General features: G+C 41.3%; 1 protein-coding gene across 3 annotated transcripts in view; it reads right to left on the bottom strand.

Moving 5' to 3' along the window:
* mib2 (MIB E3 ubiquitin protein ligase 2) overlaps nt 1–19,619 on the bottom strand; it is a 185,510-nt gene that overhangs the window by 31,108 nt on the left and 134,783 nt on the right. For all 3 annotated transcript variants that reach the window (XM_084332644.1, XM_084332643.1, XM_084332645.1), the window contains 3 exons: nt 10,849–10,997; nt 8,372–8,528; nt 5,576–5,730 (listed from right to left, as the gene is read on the bottom strand). In XM_084332644.1, the coding sequence (XP_084188770.1) occupies nt 5,576–5,730; nt 8,372–8,528; nt 10,849–10,997 (461 nt within the window). The remainder of the gene's footprint in view (nt 1–5,575; nt 5,731–8,371; nt 8,529–10,848; nt 10,998–19,619) is intronic.

Here is a 19,619-nt window from a genome sequence, read left to right as displayed (position 1 = left end):
TGGTATGGTCCTTTAAGTTGAGGTTAAATGGATAGTTTGGATTTTTTGACATAACGTGTTGTGAAATACTTGCCAGTAGTGTAATGCGTCAGCTAAGGGCTAAATTACACTACTATTCCATACCACATGTAAAATAAATCTGAACTATCCCTTTAACCTCCATACTTAGTTAAAGTTTTCAAAGTGACAAGCAGAACATTTTCCTCACTTGCCCCCAAAATCCCCACTTCTTATTTTCATAAGTCAAACAGTTTTTCACAAATGTAGCAATAAAAAACATACACGCAGAGAGACACACACACATGAACGGCCAATAAGACGACCAAACAGCTACAATCTAACTGCTTCCCAGGGGAAGGACGTTGTATTCGCATCTCTCCCGGTCCGTTGGACCATCCTTATGAAGTGGAAATGAGATAAGCAGCCTTCATTTATACATTGGATCAGAGAGATGATGTCTTCTTTGACATTATAAGAAATCAGATACTCAGGCCGGAATCCACAGAGGCTTTGCGCGCTTTTTCCGAAGCAAAGCCGGCGCATCTCGCTCTCAAATGAATGAAATTAGGTTGCTCATGCGTAACATAGGCTTTGCGTCCGTGCAATTGGCGTATATTTAAATGAGGTAATATGGGCGGAAAATCTCCCCTTTCTATGTAAATGAGCCTCTAAACAGGTGATCGTGGCAGCAGTAATTGTAGCAGACCGTGAAAGAATATAGAATATCTCGAACGACAATATCAAATCAAGATATTGAGCATCGTACTTATTTAAATATCGTTATATAACGTTGTGGGCTTTGGCGTAATGCTCATATAAACATAATCTAATTTGAGCGACAAATATAAAGCCACATGCAGAGATATATCGCTATAGTGGCTGTATAAAGCGTGCACCTGCACGTATTGGGACGGAGAAGAGTTAGCGTTAGTTTGCGAGCCACTCACCTGCACGTTACGTATTGGAACGGAGAGAAAGATACCGTTAGTTGGGGAAGAAAAAGTGAGAGAGAGAGGCGAGAGTTGTTTTTTGCTACAACGCTGTATGGTAACGTTGGTGAAGTGAATTACCAGTTAAAAACGGTATCGTAATATCGCCAAAGCCAGGAGAAGTGGAGTGACATACTCCAACACCGAAGACCAGCGTTTTGGACTATAGGAACCCGGTTCGTACGAGACCCCCCTATCCAGCGACTACCCGACTGGTTGCATGTAAATTTGATTAGCCCCAGGATATTAATGTGACCACAGGATATTAATGTGATATGTTACATGTGTGTTTTTATGTTACACATTAAATGTAATAATTCAACTTGGTACCACGGTCCCCTCCAGTTAATAAGAGTGTCCGCCATTTTGTGTACATTTAATATAGGTTAATATATAATTTAGTATTTGCCACGCTCATTATTTAAATACAGTCAGGGTTGTGTAGCCCCTTAGCTACAGTCCGTTTGTTATTTCTTCCCCTATAAGCGACCTTAGGTTTTATGAAAGGCACTATATAAAACAAAGTTATTATTATTATTATTATTATTATAAAATGTATAATTAATTAATAATAACCTTCACTAGAATATAATCTAATTATGAAATCAAATATAGGCCAGGGCTTTACAACTTAATAAAGAGATTGAATACAATTAAATGGGATATAAACAGAATATAGCACAATATGATTATAATATTATTTCATTGTATATGGTATACATTTAATCTAGTTTCTATCCTATTTAATATATATTCTTTTGTAAAGCCCTGGCCTATATCTGATTCCATAATTAGATTATAGTGAAGGAGAGGAGGTCTTATTAATTAATTATTAATTTAATAATAATAATAATAATAATAATAATAATAATAATAATAATAATAATAAATAATAAATAATAAATAATAAATAATAAATAATAATAATAATAATAATAATAATAATAATAATAATAATAATAATAATAATAATAATAATAATAATAACTTCAGAATAATAATAATCATGACATTGCATTACTGCTGATCAGCACCTATATCAGAAATAAATGTTTACTGTATTGATCATCATCTCAGAACCAATCATTTGAAATGTCAGCTATAGCCTTATTTCTAAATCACACGTTGCGAAGGCTATTGGCACTCGGCTTTATATTTCTCGAACAAGTTAGATACTGTTCATAACTCATAAATTCTATTTTCTTTGGTATTCCGTTCATTTTGTATTGTATTTTGTTTACTTCGTAATGTATAGAGGAGTGCAAAATAATAGAATCTTTATCGTCATTGTTGGTCCAACGAAATTGAGTTTAGAGCATCACCACATACAAACATACTGAATATAGCATGTATAAATAATAACATCAATAATATAATATCAATGTCCCAAGTGCAATAGTGCTAGTGCAAATGAATAGTATGACAGTCCAGTTGAGTTAATGGATGGAGTGATTTCTTGATTTCTAATTTCTTTTCTTTTTCTGGACAGCGCTAAACTTGACAGCACGCTACATTTCGACACACACATTTCTGCCAAGAGCGCTGTCAGGAGTGCAGAGTGCCGACTGCTCGCGAGCTACACATATTGGGCGTGTCTGCGCTGGTATCTCATCGAGCAATGTGCTTTCGTGGATAGCTCGCAGACGCAGAGCAGGCTCTGCGAATGCAATTTGCTTTGCGCAATCCATTCTCTGTGGATTCCGCCCTCAGTGGGTGAGTCACAAAATACGTTTTATACTATATGGTCCCCTTGCATAAGAAGTAATGTAGAAACTGTAATAATTGCTTAAACATGTTGCTTAACTAAACATGACATGTAATAATAGGCCTACAGTAGTATTTGGAAGAATACAAATAATTGTCCATATTCTTTTGTTTTGGATCATTAATTTCCTTTTTCCCCCTTCAAATTACTGTCTTACCTTGCAGATGTACATTTGTTAGTTTGTGTGTATATTGTTGTCTATATGTATTTGTACATATATATGTATGTAGACCTTGGAAGGGAGGGGGAGGCGTAGTATAGGAAATGTAATTTCATACCTCGTCTTACACTTCCCTATTTGAAAAAACCCAAATAAAGTTTATATAACCAATACATAAACTCAAAGAAAAAGTACACCTAACCAATACATAAACTCAAAGAAAAAGTACACCTAACCAATAAGTAAAATCAAAGAAAAAGTACACCTAACCAATAAGTAAAATCAAAGAAAAAGTGTGCCTAACCAATATGTGAACTCAAAGAAAAAGTACACATAACCAAAGGTAAAAAGAAAAAGAAAAAAAGCACTCATGACAATACATGTTGAACTGTTGAATGAAAAAAACACTTCAAACAAATCCAGAAAAAACGAATCCCGTTCGTGGGCCAACTGTTTTGGATTTGGTTTTATTTTCAATGTGGCCCACCTATGATTGGTTGTTCTGCCTCGTGTCTGGCTGGCATCCCTTTCATAGGCCAACTATTTTTGAGTTTAGTTTAGTTTTTGGGGATGAACTGCTATTATAAAACTGAATTAAAATATATAATTTTAACTGAATTAAAAGAAAATATTCACTGAGGGATGATCAAGCGTTTATGCATTATTTATCAGTTTGAGTTTATATGACAACTATACGTCATGTATGTTTCTCGACTCGGTACAAGTTGAGACTATATAAGGTAGTAGTGGCCAGGTGTCATAGAGTGAAGACGTGTTTCACGTCAACCCTTAACTCATTCAGCGCCAGGGATTAGCAGGGTCCCGTTGTAGCTATGCCATGCTTTAAAGATAGGAGTGCGTCACCTTGTTTGTAGAACTATATCTATATTCTATATTATAGCTATGGAGACAATGCTATGGTCATTTGACAGTGACTTTCTTCCGTCGAACATGCAAAAAAGAGATAATTCTTTCATGCATACGTTCGCACGTTATCCCGTGGTGATAAATATAGATTAGGAGTGATCCGGGATAATTCCTGAAAAGCTGAGTTATAGGGCGCTACATGTATTCTACTATAAGCGTTGGCGTTTCTTGCCTGGACACGCTACTATTTCCAAATGAAATGTATATAATAGGTGTTAGGTTTCATCATGAATGCATGAAAACGGGGGGGGGGGGGGTCGTTTTCTTATGCTTTGATGGCCAGTAACGGCATTCATGTTGAACACTACACATGCTGATCAGCTGGATCGATATGAAAACATTGTTGGATCAAGCTGAAATTGATGTCAGATAGTCCTTACCTTTGATCGGGGTTATTCCAAAAATAATATTCCAATTGTCTGATCGCGATTTCCAGTATTGGTGTCCATCTGGTCCCGGACATAATTTGGCACAATTTATGGATCGAGTGTGCCAGATGCGTTTCGAAGTGGTCGGATGAAGCGATTTACTCGGCTCCGTCTAAATTTAGCGCGGAGGGATTTAAGTGTATAGATATAATATAGAATATAGATATAGCTCTCCAAACATAGTGACGCACAGTGAAAATATGCAATGGAAACCTGGCACATTAGCCACAAGGACCAGGCTAATGGCTGGCGCCCAATGTGTTAAGGCGCATGGGGTTCCGTGGGCCCAAGCATTACATCCACACCCTATTGTTAAACGTACTAGAGACAGGAGAACCTCGAGAGGGTTTGTCTCAGATTTTTACACACCATTGATCAAATCCACATAAAAACGTAACATTAGATATAATCTGGTGAGGGGACATCCCGGAATTAGACCCTGAGTTTGACTGGGATGATATTTGGACTAATGGCTTCCCACAACCCTAATCACCAGAAAATAAATTTTAATTATATTCACAGGACGTATCTCACACCTAGGAGGTTGTGCGCTATGGGGTTGGTGGCTGACTCTCGATGCAATCTGTGCGCTCTAGGCGCTACTGGCACTTATATGCATATGTTTTGGGATTGCCCACCAGTGACTCGTTTTTGGAAATCCATGGCAACTAAACTTTCAAACATATGTAGCCTGACAATTTCACATACGGCAATAACACTACTCCTAAACGATATAACATTACTACCGACCTCCATACAGCAAGAAATAATCATACTGGCAGGCCTTACAGCAGCCAAGAAATTAATAGCCATGAGGTGGAAGCAACCTGGAAAACTCACAATAATCAATTGGTCATTAACTGTCATATATATGGAGATTTCTACTGCCCGGGTGGTGGGGATTGGGCAATTCAAAAATATTGAATTGTGGGTCTCGGCGGCTGAGAGAGTGAAGGCCATGTTTTAGCTGTGAAGCGGAGTCGGGTGCTGATCCTGGGGGGAGTGGGGGAAGAAATGTTTTTTGTGGTGTCTGTGGTAACACAATTACATTCTTATGTTCTGTTTTATTGTTTTGGTTATTTCCGTTGTCGTTATTGTTGTTGTTACTATGTCCTGTGAAGTCCTGTTTATTGTTGTTATTACTGTATTGTGTTGTCTTGTTTCATGTAAAAGAAAAAGAAAAGACATTTTCAAAAATTGGATAAAAAAAATATAAGAAGAAATCCAGAAATGGTGGGGAAAAGCCCTCCTGGCAAACAGATAAGTGCTCTCAGCGCCATGCGGTGGAGTGTGTAGTGGTACTCACAGCTTGTTTCCTTTCAGGGCAGCGTGGTGCAGCAGGTTGAAGCCACGGTTGTTCTGCTGCGTGAAGTCGATGTTTGGCACCACAACGAGGATCTCGATGATGTTGCGGAAGTCTTTGGCGATGGCGTCGTGGAGCGGCGTGTCCCCGTATGAGTCCTGGAATGGGGGAGGTTTGGAGTTGCAGTCAAACAAAAACATAAGAGGTCATGGCACGATTTTTGTAAAAAAAATATGTAATAAAACAGGATGTGGGAAAAAACAGGATGTGGGACAGGACATATAACAATTAGTACAGCGTTTTTTTTTTTTTTTTTAGTGAGTGAGTGAGAGTGAGAGTGAGAGAGAGATGCTTTGCATGTCATATAACTAACTTTTCCCCCACATAAATGACCAGTCATGTATTCCAAAGAATTTTTTCCCAATTCCCCCTATGGTCACACTCCAGAACTCTAAAAACCACGCTTGTTATGGTCTCACTCCAGAACTCTAAAAACCACGCTGGTTATGGTCTCACTCCAGAACTCTAAAAACCACGCTGGTTATGGTCTCACTCCAGAACTCTAAAAACCACGCTGGTTATGGTCTCACTCCAGAACTCTAAAAACCACACTGGTTATGGTCTCACTCCAGAACTCTACACAACTGGAATACAGAGTGATGACCTAGACTTAGCTCAGTCCTACTACTGACTAACTACGGTTTGAGAAAAGACGTAAAATAAACAGGGAACATCCTTTTAGTTCGCACAAGACCGTAGCAGACTACAGAGAGTGGCCCGTTCAGCCGAACGCACAATTGGAGGGGGGCTTCCCACTCTCCAGGACATTTACAACAAGCAGTGCATGGGTAAGGCTAAGAGAATTATCAAAGACTCCAGCCACCCAAACAACTGCATCTTTGAACTGCTGCGGTCAGGCAAGCGATACCGGAGTCTCATGGCAAGCACAGAGAGACTCAGAAGAAGCTTCTATAATGAACAATAACACTATGTAACAACCATCAACTGCACTCACAGCACACACATCCACACGCACACACTCACTTTAAACAAACAACTCACTGCAGCACCCACTTTACCCACTTTAGAACACCTAAACACACTTCATATTTATTGGTAAAGAATTTGCACTACAACCCATACCTCATTACACCTTACTGTAAATTATACCTAAATTGTACCTCATCCCATTTCTGCTTTGCACTGTATAGTATATTGTATTGTAACTCAGTTACTTCTACTCTGCATTGTACATTGTATATATGTATATACTGAACACTTTTGTCTACGTACTTGACTTCTATTTTATACTTGCTATACTTATTTTATACTTATCTATTTTTGTCCAGCACAGTCTCTGGAGCGTAACAGAAAGAAGCATTTTGTATAAAAGTATTCTGTACTTCTGTATGACAACTAATAAAGACACTTGAAACTTGAACTTGAAACTTTACTCTAGTTTTAGTTCTCTGCTGCATGTTATTCAGATTCTACTTGACCCTAGGTCTAGTTTAGCGGTGACTTAGCTACGCCAGCCATGCTCCACTCACTGTGTAGTGTACCGATGGCCTCTCCTACTCAGTGTGTACTGTGTAGTGTACCGATGGCCTCTCTCTTACTCAGTGTGTAGTGTACCGATGGCCTCTCCTACTCAGTGTGTAGTGTACCGATGGATGGCCTCTCTCTTACTCAGTGTGTAGTGTACCGATGGCCTCTCCTACTCAGTGTGTAGTGTACCGATGCCCTCTCTCTTACTCAGTGTGTAGTGTACCGATGGCCTCTCCTACTCAGTGTGTAGTGTACCGATGCCCTCTCTCTTACTCAGTGTGTAGTGTACCGATGCCCTCTCTCTTACTCAGTGTGTAGTGTACCGATGCCCTCTCTCTTACTCAGTGTGTAGTGTACCGATGCCCTCTCTCTTACTCAGTGTGTAGTGTACCGATGCCCTCTCTCTTACTCAGTGTGTAGTGTACCGATGGCCTCTCCTACTCAGTGTGTACTGTGTAGTGTACCGATGCCCTCTCTCCTACTCAGTGTGTAGTGTACCGATGGCCTCTCTTACTCAGTGTGTAGTGTACCGATGCCCTCTCTCCTACTCAGTGTGTAGTGTACCGATGGCCTCTCTTACTCAGTGTGTAGTGTACCGATGGCCTCTCCTACTCAGTGTGTAGTGTACCGATGGCCTCTCTTACTCAGTGTGTAGTGTACCGATGGCCTCTCCTACTCAGTGTGTAGTGTACCGATGGCCTCTCCTACTCAGTGTGTAGTGTACCGATGGCCTCTCCTACTCAGTGTGTACTGTGTAGTGTACCGATGGCCTCTCTTACTCAGTGTGTAGTGTACCGATGGCCTCTCCTACTCAGTGTGTAGTGTACCGATGGCCTCTCCTACTCAGTGTGTAGTGTACCGATGGCCTCTCTCTTACTCAGTGTGTAGTGTACCGATGCCCTCTCTCTTACTCAGTGTGTAGTGTACCGATGCCCTCTCTCTTACTCAGTGTGTAGTGTACCGATGCCCTCTCTCTTACTCAGTGTGTAGTGTACCGATGGCCTCTCTCTTACTCAGTGTGTAGTGTACCGATGCCCTCTCTCTTACTCAGTGTGTAGTGTACCGATGCCCTCTCTCTTACTCAGTGTGTAGTGTACCGATGCCCTCTCTCTTACTCAGTGTGTAGTGTACCGATGCCCTCTCTCTTACTCAGTGTGTAGTGTACCGATGCCCTCTCTCTTACTCAGTGTGTAGTGTACCGATGCCCTCTCTCTTACTCAGTGTGTAGTGTACCGATGCCCTCTCTCTTACCTGCAGGTTGACGTCGGCTGAGTGCTCAGACAGCACGCGCACCACGTCGGTGAAGCCCTTGTTGACAGCGATGTGTAGCGCTGTGCACATGGAGTTGTTCAGCAGGTTGACGTTGGCCCCCTTGCTCAGCAGCAGCCGTGCAATCTCTGCCTGGTTACTGCTCACAAACACAACACACACACACAGTAAAGACATGAACCAGTAGTACACACAGACCAATGCGCTCGCGCACACACACACACACAGTAAAGACATGAACCAGTGGTACACAGACCAATGTGTGCGTGCGCACGCACACACACACACACACACACACACACACACACACACACAGTAAACAGATTAACCAGTAGTATACACACACATACAGTAAAGAGATGAACCAGTAGTATACACACACACATACAGTAAAGAGATGAACCAGTAGTATACACACACACACATACAGTAAAGAGATGAACCAGTAGTATACACACATACAGTAAAGAGATTAACCAGTAGTATACACACAGTAAATGTTTAGCTAGGTTTTAACATTGAACGGTCACTTGCCGCATCTGTACCTCACATTACATCAGACTTTACCAATATGTCAGTGAGGTGAATAAGACGAAGGCACCAATTATGCAAAAACATCACAAATATCCTTTTATTTCTGGTATATCAGAATTCCATTCCTCGCTATTACTCGAAGATGACAACATTTTGTCACTGACCCATCCTGCATTGATACATACAAAATTCCATCCAATAAAATTAGATCATTGATCGTTATCCTGCCTCCCATTATAGTAGTCCTGCCCAACATCCTGTTTAATTCAGAAATAGATAAAAACCACAGAAGTGAAACATGCTCAGATGGCATTGTCCTTGTAAACATCCTTGTTGAGTCACTGTTCCTCATTACTGAGAGCATTTTCCGCCACACTTCCTGAACATTATAGATCAAAATGTGCAAGGATACAATGTGCAGTCAAACGTCTTCTCAATGCAACTGTCAAGTCAAGTCAAGAGTTTTATTTATTTTTTTTATCCACTTTTTCTCCCATTTTCTATATTTTCTCCCATCCCAATTTCGTATCATCCAATTCAACCCTCGCCTGTCACGAACGCTGTTTCTTGCCTCCCACAAGCCGGCTGCAATGTGGACTAAGTCATACATAGCACAAATCCCCTCCGGTACTTGAGGTAACAGCAGTCGCATCTTTTCACCTGCGCAGCTCGATCTCTCAGTGGCGAGGAGTAACGCGTGGGAGGCTCAAGCTGCCCCCGACACTTCCTGATTCTACTGCACAGGCGCACCAACCGACCTGTAGGAGTCGCTGTCCACAACGCCCGATCCCCACCCATAAGTTTCCCACCCCCTAATACGGCCAATGTGTATTAGTATGAACGACCAGCTAAACTGAAAGCAATGTGGAGCACTGGGCTCGAACAGGCGAGCCCAGCGTCTCCGCATTCGTGGCGAGTGCCTTGCCCACTATGCCACGTAGCCGCCCCAAGTCAAGAGTTTTATTTGTCACGGCATACAAGTATACAATGAAATGCGGGTGGTCTGCAACACATCCCAATGCATCATTTCAGAGAAAAAACTAAAAACAATAGTATAGAGATGTGATGGTCCTGGTGATTCCCACTCCTACTAGTATAGTGTGCTCTAGCTGCTCTAGCTGTGTCCTTTGAGTACAGAACCTGTAACCTTCTGATTTTCCTGGACTGATATTTGACATTTTCAATGTGTTTCAATTGACCAGGACATCAACCTTCTGATGGCAGTATCGCATGGAACCACCACGTAACTTTAATTTACACGTGGACTGAATGTGCACAGGGCCTGACAAACACCCTCCAAACCCTCTTAAATAAATGTTTGTCATAATTGAATGTTTGTTGTGTAGAGTATGTATGGTGTAGTTTTACAAATATGTTACAAAACCACAAAGATCCAACCAACCAATTTCTCCTAATTATGTAACAGTATTTAGCTGATGTTAGCTCATATACCCGCCCTTTGGGAAGGTTTGTTAACATAGGTGGGGTTAGGTGCCCTTGCTCAGGGGCACTTCGGTAGTATTGGTTACTGATGGTACCAGGGATTGAACCAGCAACCCTTTGACTACTACATGGTCTGCAAGTTTGTTTACTCAGGCATCTGTGGCTTGGGGTAAAAATGCCCTTGAGACTTGATCAGTTGCTCATGAAATTGCAATGAAGGGACAAAAGAATTCCCAAATCTTTTGTGTGTTTTACATTTTGTTCCCATCTTTTTTCTGTTAAGATGTCATGTGTTGTTCCAGAGTGATTCCTCAGTGCTGGTCTCTCACTGTCCTCTGTGGGACATTCTGTCATGAGGAAGCTATGGTTGCAGGCTCATTCCTTTCCAATTCCAAAACAAAAAGAGCTTTGTTCATAGAGCTGCTCCGAAAAGCACTAAATGTCCCTGAAATCAAGAGGGTACTGTGTGTGTGGTCTCTCACCCGAAGGCGGTGTAGTGCAGGGCAGTGTCTCCGTCCTCGTCCTTCACTTGTATGGAGCTGTTGGCCTGCAGAAGAGCCTTCACCACCTCCATGTGGCCCTGGTGAGCCGCCACCTGCAGTGCAGTCTTGCCCTGGTTCTTAATGTCCACCTGCCATCAACAACACACACACTGTTTACAACTAAGGACACAGACAAATAACAGTTGTCCACTGCCCACACCAATTTACAATACTTGAAAGATAAACTGTGATTCTCTATCATTTGGAATGTAACTCAACCAAGCTAAATTATGTGAAATAAACACGTAACTTAGTGGTCGAGTCTACAAGGTCCTTGTTGCAAACCGCGTTGACTCTACCACTAAATGAAATGCTTATTTTCCATAATTGTACGGAACATTAATTTGCCTCCAGTAGAGAGAAATAACATCCATCCAAGTGTGAAAAGGGTTGAAAATGCTTTGATTGCTGACATGTTACAAGTACTTTTCTGATACTGATTTCCTATGTTAGCCTAATATCAACCTAATATTTGACACCCATTGGTGCACCGCATACCTAATTAAAACATACATACGATTACACAATATCACATAAACACAGATGTACATGCATAGAATGTCATCCAAAAGTCATCCTTACTTCCTGGATCCTTATCTACAAAATGGTCAAACCCACAAACCCAGAATGCAGAATCATGGTGAGGCCTCTCTCCAGCCATATGCCTGTGAAGCCTTTCAATGTCGACATGTGCCGTGTAGTTCACATTAGTGCTGAGAACCCATGCCTACTGTACACCACGCTACTTCCATGATAGTTCCAGGTCAATGACGAGGTCAGCGCCTGCATAGCTCTCTGTGCTGCACGTCATCGTTCTTACACTAAGTGCAACCTGGTAGTTGAACCTGCGCCCCAGCCCATAGTTTTAAAGTCCATCCAAATTATTTGTAGTTTGCCAAGAGTGTGAATGTGATATATCACAAGAAAGTACTCAACCTACTGTATTAAGCCCTAGCCCTATTTTCTGAAAATCCGCCTAAAAAAACATGGAATGGAAGATTGCTCCACTTCTACAAGGTCCATTTGCATGTTCTTGGTACTGTATCTAGGGACATATATGGATCTCAGGGAATGTATTCCCAGTATTCCCAATCAGAAATATTGTGTCCGTTACTAGGCTTGAGTAAATTGTGATGAAACATGCTAAAAATGACCAGACATGAAAAATTGCCACTGAGCTTGTTCAGTACCTTCTTGAGATCACATGTACAACGAATCTAAGGAAATTAATAAAGGGAAGATGATTAAACAGAAGATTTTGTAGATACAGTACTGAATTCTGCCATTTAAATATTATTATAGAATATAGAATAGCAGGCCTATAAATTACCTTATTATAGCCATGTTGCACATCTATGGATCAGGCCAAATCTACTGGTTCCAATGACAGAGTTCAATTTGGATTTAGTATCACCAGGCGTGCAGGCTTGCCCTCAACTCCACGAAGACCAAGGAAATGATTATCGATTTCCGCAGGACTGGTGACCTCAGCCACTCTCCACTCCTCATTGGAAGCGAGGAGGTGGAGAGGGTTTCAAATTTTAAGTTTCTGGGCGTGACTATGACTGATGACCTGTCCTGGGGGATTAACATTACCTCTGCTGTAGGGAAAGCACAGCAACGCCTTTTCTATCTATGGAAACTTAACACTAGCACAGCCGACAAGGGGTCAAATGACCCCTAGGCATTTTCAATAAATGTATCTTCATCACTCGGTTGAGCTCCAGCTCTGTCACTCAATGACTTTTCCTAAAAGTACCCGTTTTATCTGGCACGGTTTCTGAAATTTCAAAATGACTTCAGGAAAATGTAATTAGAACGTTATTCCACATATGGGCTGTTGGCACAGACGAAAGTCACAGCACTTTGCGAGCGTCTAGCGCAGGGGTGGCCAACCCGTGGCTCGCGAGCCACATGTGGCTCTTTGCCTGTCAATGTGTGGCTCTTCCATCCAAAAAGAATAAAATAAAAGATTATATATATTTTTTTATTCAATTATTATTATTATTATTATTTTTTTTTTATGTCACTCAAACCTACATTTCATTGTGGTAAACCTCATATTTTTATATTCAGAGGTAATTACAAAGTTTACACTGTTTATTTTTCTCATAAGCTGTCGGGTCATCTGATCCGTTCCTGGCGGGAATTAGTGGCATTTTCTCCATGGCTGTGCTAGTGCTAAATGGGCAAAACTCCCACAGGGACTGATGGCTAACTTCTATCACTGCGCAGTAGAGAGTGTGCTCACCTACGGACTACTGGTGTGGTTCTCCAGCTGCACCAGGGCAGAGAAGGAGACCATCCACAGAGTGGTCAAGGCTGCGAGGATCACTGGAGCTAGCCTTCCAGATATCTCCACAGTCTTCACCTCCCGCTGCCTACGTCATGTGAATAACATCCTACAGGACCAGTTCCACCCAGCACACCATCTTTTCCAACTGCTGCCCTCTGGTCGAAGGTACAGATCCATCCAGTCCGGTACTAGCAGACTGACCAACAGCCTCTATCCACTGGCTGTCAGGCTGCCCAACGATCAACTTGCCCCCCCCCACCCCCCCTTGCACCCCCCATCCCCAACCCCGGTGACATAACTCCCACTTCTACATTACAACAATAACTGTGAACCGGATTTGCATTGCCGCACTATACACTATTCCGTCCAAGCCAACGGCCCCCGCCCCCCCCCCCCCCCCCCCCTCCATCCATTAACTCAACTGGACTGTCACTGTACTATTTATTGCACTAGCACTATTGCACTTGGGACATTGTTATTATTGATATTATTATTATGTATATGCTATATTCAGTATGTTTGTATGCCAGTGGTGATGCTCTAACCAGGGGTCTCAAACTCAATTTACCTGGGGGCCGCTGGAGGTAGAGTCTGGGTGAGGCTGGGCCGCAAATATTCCACAAAAAAAGAGTTTCAAGTATTCCAAAAAAAAGTACAACTGATCCAATCTTCTCAATCTTTAGCAATAACATTTCAGAACATGAACAGTTCTTCAGAACATGAACGGTTCTTCAGAACATAGGCTTCTCAGTGGTGTCAGTGGACATGCAGCTATGGAAATGCACTGTGCATTTTTTTATTCTATCACAAGGCAGTTTAATCAAATCACCAGCCAGTATTTCAGTTATTCTGGTTGCTGTGCGATCTGAGGGGGGTTTGCTTTTGTTTGCCTTCAAACATGGTCTCTCTCTCAGAGAGAGAGAATGGCTTCTTGTGTTTAGCCAACACCCATGCCACTGAGTGAGGACTTGGTTGCTTTTTCTCGTTGTGACATAGATTTAACAATAATTCTGCTTGCAGCTTGATATGATGATTTCATTCCATTTATTTTTTTGGTTCTTAGCACAGAATTTTGAGGAAAGGTTGCATCAAAATAACTGTTTTGTTTCGTAGTGGTGTTTCAAATTGCCACTCTTCACAAGAGCTACCGTTTCTTGGCATATTAGTCACATTGGTTTGGTGCTGGGACTCTGGATGAACGCATATTTTTCAGTCCATTCACCTTTGAATTGCAGTCGACTTTTGTTTTACTGGCCATCTTTGAACATGCCATATTTTTCTGCTGGCTGCCTGCTGGCGAAACTAGGCTACTAGCTACATTTATCTCACAGAGATAAAACTGGGAACGAGGCTACTGTAGATGCGCTGTCAACTCTCTGCTCTGACTCGGACTGAAAGAGACGACACGCATTCCGTGAAGACCCGCCCTACTCTGCATCTGATTCGCAGACTGTGGGTGGGGGGGAAAACGCTGACGGGACGCTGAATGTGATTGGACCAGAGCAGAGTACACAGACAGACAGTGGCAGTGCAGCCGGACATGCAGAGCACTGCTTGCAGAGGAGATAGCGAGGATGCATTTGCCTTCCACTTTACTTGGTATCACTCCGGAATCACGTTTCAACCAAGTCACTAACGTAACGTTGCTGTCATGAGCCTGCGCTATGGTAGCCTACAAGTGATCAAATAAATAAAACTTCCAACTCGCGCAACGACTCGGCAAAAAGTTGCGCGCGGGCCGCACTAACACTAAACTAAACTTTGATGTCAAGTAGGGGGCCGCAAAATATCATCCAGCGGGCCGCAATTAGCCCGTGGGCCGCGAGTTTGAGACCCCTGCTCTAAACCCAATTTCATTGTACCAACAATGACAATAAAGATTCTATTCAGGAAGAACCGAGAATGAAATCTACTGTAAATACAGTCAGCTTTTTATTCTTGCGACAGGTCCGCCATTTTTTATCGGATTTCAACACGGATGGTTGCTAGATGTTCACAGAAGGTAGAAAAACTAACTGCGCCCCTATCTATGCCAATAACGTTCAGTTTTGTGGTATATAATCCAGAGAAATAAAAAATAATAATCAGGAAGTCATTTGCTTGCAGGAAGCTGGAAATCGCTAGGAAATTTCAACGCTCATTGAGAGCTCTGGATGCCCTGTACTAATATGACTACAACTGGCAGCGTTTCGCTCATTCAAAATGGCGGATATTAGCACAATTATTAAGACATTCCATAAACTAAAATCTGACTAATAACACTTTAAAGGGGAACTAGTTTGCTATTTCTTTCACTATTTGGGCAATTTTACACTATTCCTGTGAGTCTATGGAGAGAGAGAGAGAGAGAGAGAGAGAGAGAGAGAGAGAGAGAGAGAGAGAGAGAGAGAGAGAGAGATTGTGGGCGGTGGCTACACCCAAAGAAGGAGCTGAGGTATGCAGATCAGAATTCTTACACATCACAGATCCGCTAAATTCAGAATGGCTTGGTTTAGTGGGGGGGAATCTTTTGTCAGCTGAACTGGAGGAATGCGCCTGAATGAGAATTTCACACCTAGTCAGTGTTGGTACAACCCCACATTGCTATAAAACAATGCAAACCACTGCAAAGGCCATTTATAAGATAGGGGACCTTTAACCTATTGGTAAACAAATGTATTGCTGAAAATATACAATATGACTGCTGTTGTGACATGGTTAGGGTCTTTACTATTAGATACATTTGAAAAAAAACGCTACTTAATGTCATACAGTCTGGAGAGATGGATTTATGACGTGATGTCATTTGTGGTCCGCCGATGGACCGCTCGGGCTAAAGAGGTTTATTTCACATCACAAATAGATCAACACAGTCCGTATTAAGTGATGTTGTGTTTCTTTTTCAAATGTAGCCAAGAATAAAGACCCTAAGCCTATCATAACAGCAGTCAAAGTGTATATATTTTCAGCACTACGTTTGTTATTAGCTAAATATGAGCTTAGACGTGACTACGTTGTAGTCCTTAGAAAGAGGAGAACTAGGGCTTTCGATGGACGTAGACATTTTATAAAACTACACTACCCAGCTCACACCAGCCACAGTCAAAGCTGCAGCCGCTTGACGTGGGAAAAAAAATATTGACGTGATTATATCTCACGGGTCGAACAAACCTCAACGTTATTGCCATAAAATACCTTTCTGTGAACGTCTGGCAAAAGAACGCGTCTCAATCCGGTAAAAAATGGTGGAGCTATGGACATTATACAAAAGTAACTTTACTTACAGTAGATTTCATTCACAGTCTTCGCTGCCCTATATCGGGCACCTGGTGGTACTAAATCCAGATTTAACTCTGGCATTGGAAAGAGGAGATTTGGGCCGATCCTTAGATGTATGACATGATTGTATGGTCATAATAAGGTAATTTATAGGCCTGATATTCTATATTCATATTTCATATTGAATGTGTCCGGATGGCAAAATTCAGTACTGTATCTACAAAAAAACCTGTAAATCTGTCCTTTGTTCATTTGCTTAGATTTTGATCTCAAGAAGGTGCTGAATGAGCTCAGTGGCATCTTTTCACTTTTAGTCAATGTTAGCATGGTCTTATTCACCATCAAAGATGAAAAAAAAATCCTTTGATTCATTACAATTTACTCAAGCAGACACAATATTTCCGAAACTGGGAACACAAATCGATAATAATTTCCTTGGTCTTTGTGAAGTTGAGAGGAAGCCTGCACGCCTGGTGATACTAAATCCAAATTGAACTCTGTCATTGGAACCAGTAGATTTGGCCCGATCCATAGATGTGCAACATGGCTATAATAAGGTAATGTATAGGCCTGCTATTCTATATTCTATAATAATATTTAAATGGCAGAATTCAGTACTGTATCTACAAAATCTTCTGTTTAATCATCTTCACTTTATTAATTTCCTTGGATTCTTTGTACATGTGATCTCAAGAAGGTATTGAACAAGCTCAGTGGCAGTTTTTCATGTCTGGTCATTTTTTGCATGTTTCATCACAATTTACTCAAGCCTAGTAACGGACACAATATTTCTGATTGGTAATACTGGGAATACATTCCCTGAGGTCCATAAATGTCCCTAGATACCAAGAACATGCAAATTGGCTTGTAGAAGTGGAGCAATCTTTGAAAAAAACATTTACTTGGGTATGTACTTTTAGGCGGATTTTCTGAAAATATGGCTAGGGCTTAACAGGTTAACTATGAATGAACATGATCACTCTAATTTACCATCTTTAGATAATAAAGTACTCAACCTCTACTGTCTTTAACTTCGAATTAACACAATACTATAACTCACCATCTTTAGATAATAAAGTACTCTAAATTAACACATTGAGTGCCAACGACGATAAATCTTGTTGTTGGCCGCCATGCGTTGAGTGCCAATGACGAGAAATCTCGTTATTTAATCGTTATTTCTTTTATTAGTGATATCCATACATTTTTCATCAATCCAGCCTCACGTTATCATTGGGACTGTCTATGAGCTCGAAAAGGGCAAATACTGCCCCCTATCGTCTCCCGGATGGTATTGCACCCATTGGAATGGACTCAATGAAAATGCATGTGAAAAAATTACTCCGGATTCCACATTTTACTTCTCAGGCAATGTAACCCGAGACTATTGCATTCATTGGGGACCCTCAGAGCAGCGTGGATTATGTGTTTCGAGGTTGGATCATTGGATCAATAAACGCGATCGATATTTGGAATGGCGATCAGGAATTGGAATAATCATTTTGCAGAACATCTGATGTGAGGTAAGGACTTTATTTTACCAGTTTTGGGGTAATCAGATGTTTTTTTCACATATTTCACAACGTGTCCCCTATGTGTGTGTGTGTGTATATGACGTTAGCGCTGACCAGGTCATAGATAATAGATTTTTCAGCCCACTTCTCTAGCGTGCATAAGTACACATATACTATCGATAATCTAGCATTTATTTGAAAACGATTAATAAATCAGCCGGAAAATGACAACGTGTTGTGTGTATTCCAGTAAAGGGCGATTCCTGTGGAATCTTTATTTTTCCTAGAAATTTCCAAAACTATACTCGTATTCAAAACGGTATAAAACGGAAATGTACCAGGGGAGCTCCAGTAGCTCACCATGTACCTCGACGCGAAAGCGTCGGGGAATACCGTGCTGCGTCACGGATCTGGTTGACTCCGAGTTTGATTCCCGGACCCGCCGTCATTTGCCGAATGTCTTCCCCTGTTCTCCCTCCCGTTTCACCCTGCATCTGTCGGTCATGCTTGACCAGAAAAGCGATAAACGCTAAAAAATGAAGTAAAAAAAAAAAAAAAAAAAAAAGGAAATGTACCGAAAAACTATCCCTTTCGTACATGTTGACTGCAAGCAAGTCATTGATAAGCGACGGGCGTATTAGACACATAGCCATAGAATATAGAAATAGCTCCGCAAAAATCATGAAATATCGGAAAATCTGTCCCAAAAGGCTGGCATTCAAGCGATAAATAGTGCACCCGCTGCTGGCACTCAATGTGTTAATGAACACAATGCTCTTAACTCATTGACTGCCAAAAACGAGTACCGAAATTTTAGCACTATAAGCCGCACCTGAATATAAGCCGCAGCAGCTAAATTGAATGATGTGTACATATATAAGCCGCACTGGACTATAAGCCGCAGGTGTTTTAATGTTTAATTACTGTCTTCCCACCAGCATTGGGACACAATACTGTCGGACAAATAACAAGAATTAACTCATTTACAAGTTTTATTAAGTTTAGCAAATAAGGGAACAGATAAATAACATTTCAATGCAGTCAAAAAAGCAATATTAAAATTTTAACATTTTCGGGTTTGGTCACGTCGAGTCACATATAAGCCGCACCGTTATATAAGCCGCAGGGTCGAAAAATGGGGGAAAAAGCTGCGGCTTATAGTCAGAAAATTACGGTATATTCGTTTTAAATTTCTTATTATGATACTAGACAGTCCTCCTGACATTCTGTATGGATTTTGTAACATTGTGATGACGATCGAATCCCGATAGGTGGCAGTCTCGCCTACTTTTTGAGTAATTTTTTTTGCTAGGAGAGCGGCTCATTGTCTCGCCAGGAACGGCAAATCAACTATTATTTGTAGGGGTGTAATGATTCGACCCAACAACGATTCGATTCGATTATGATTCTTCAGGCAACGATTCAATGCATCATGAAATCTCTTCATTTGACCATGATTCGATTCGATACATTTTTGATCGGTTAATTCTCTTATTTTTTTTGATCTACTTTTTTCTCCCATTTTCTATTTTTCTCCCATCCCAATTTCGTATCGTCCAATTCTACCCTCCCCTGTCTCGAACGCCGTTAGGTCATGCCTCCCACAAGCCGGCTGCAATGTGGACGAAGCCTTACATCACGTG

This window comes from Notolepis coatsorum, assembly GCF_963971535.1.
Source record: "Notolepis coatsorum genome assembly, chromosome: 17".
In the NCBI taxonomy this organism is placed as follows: domain Eukaryota; kingdom Metazoa; phylum Chordata; class Actinopteri; order Aulopiformes; family Paralepididae; genus Notolepis; species Notolepis coatsorum.
The sequence above is the reverse complement of the archived record's forward strand: the minus strand, read 5'-3'. Positions and strand labels throughout refer to the sequence as shown.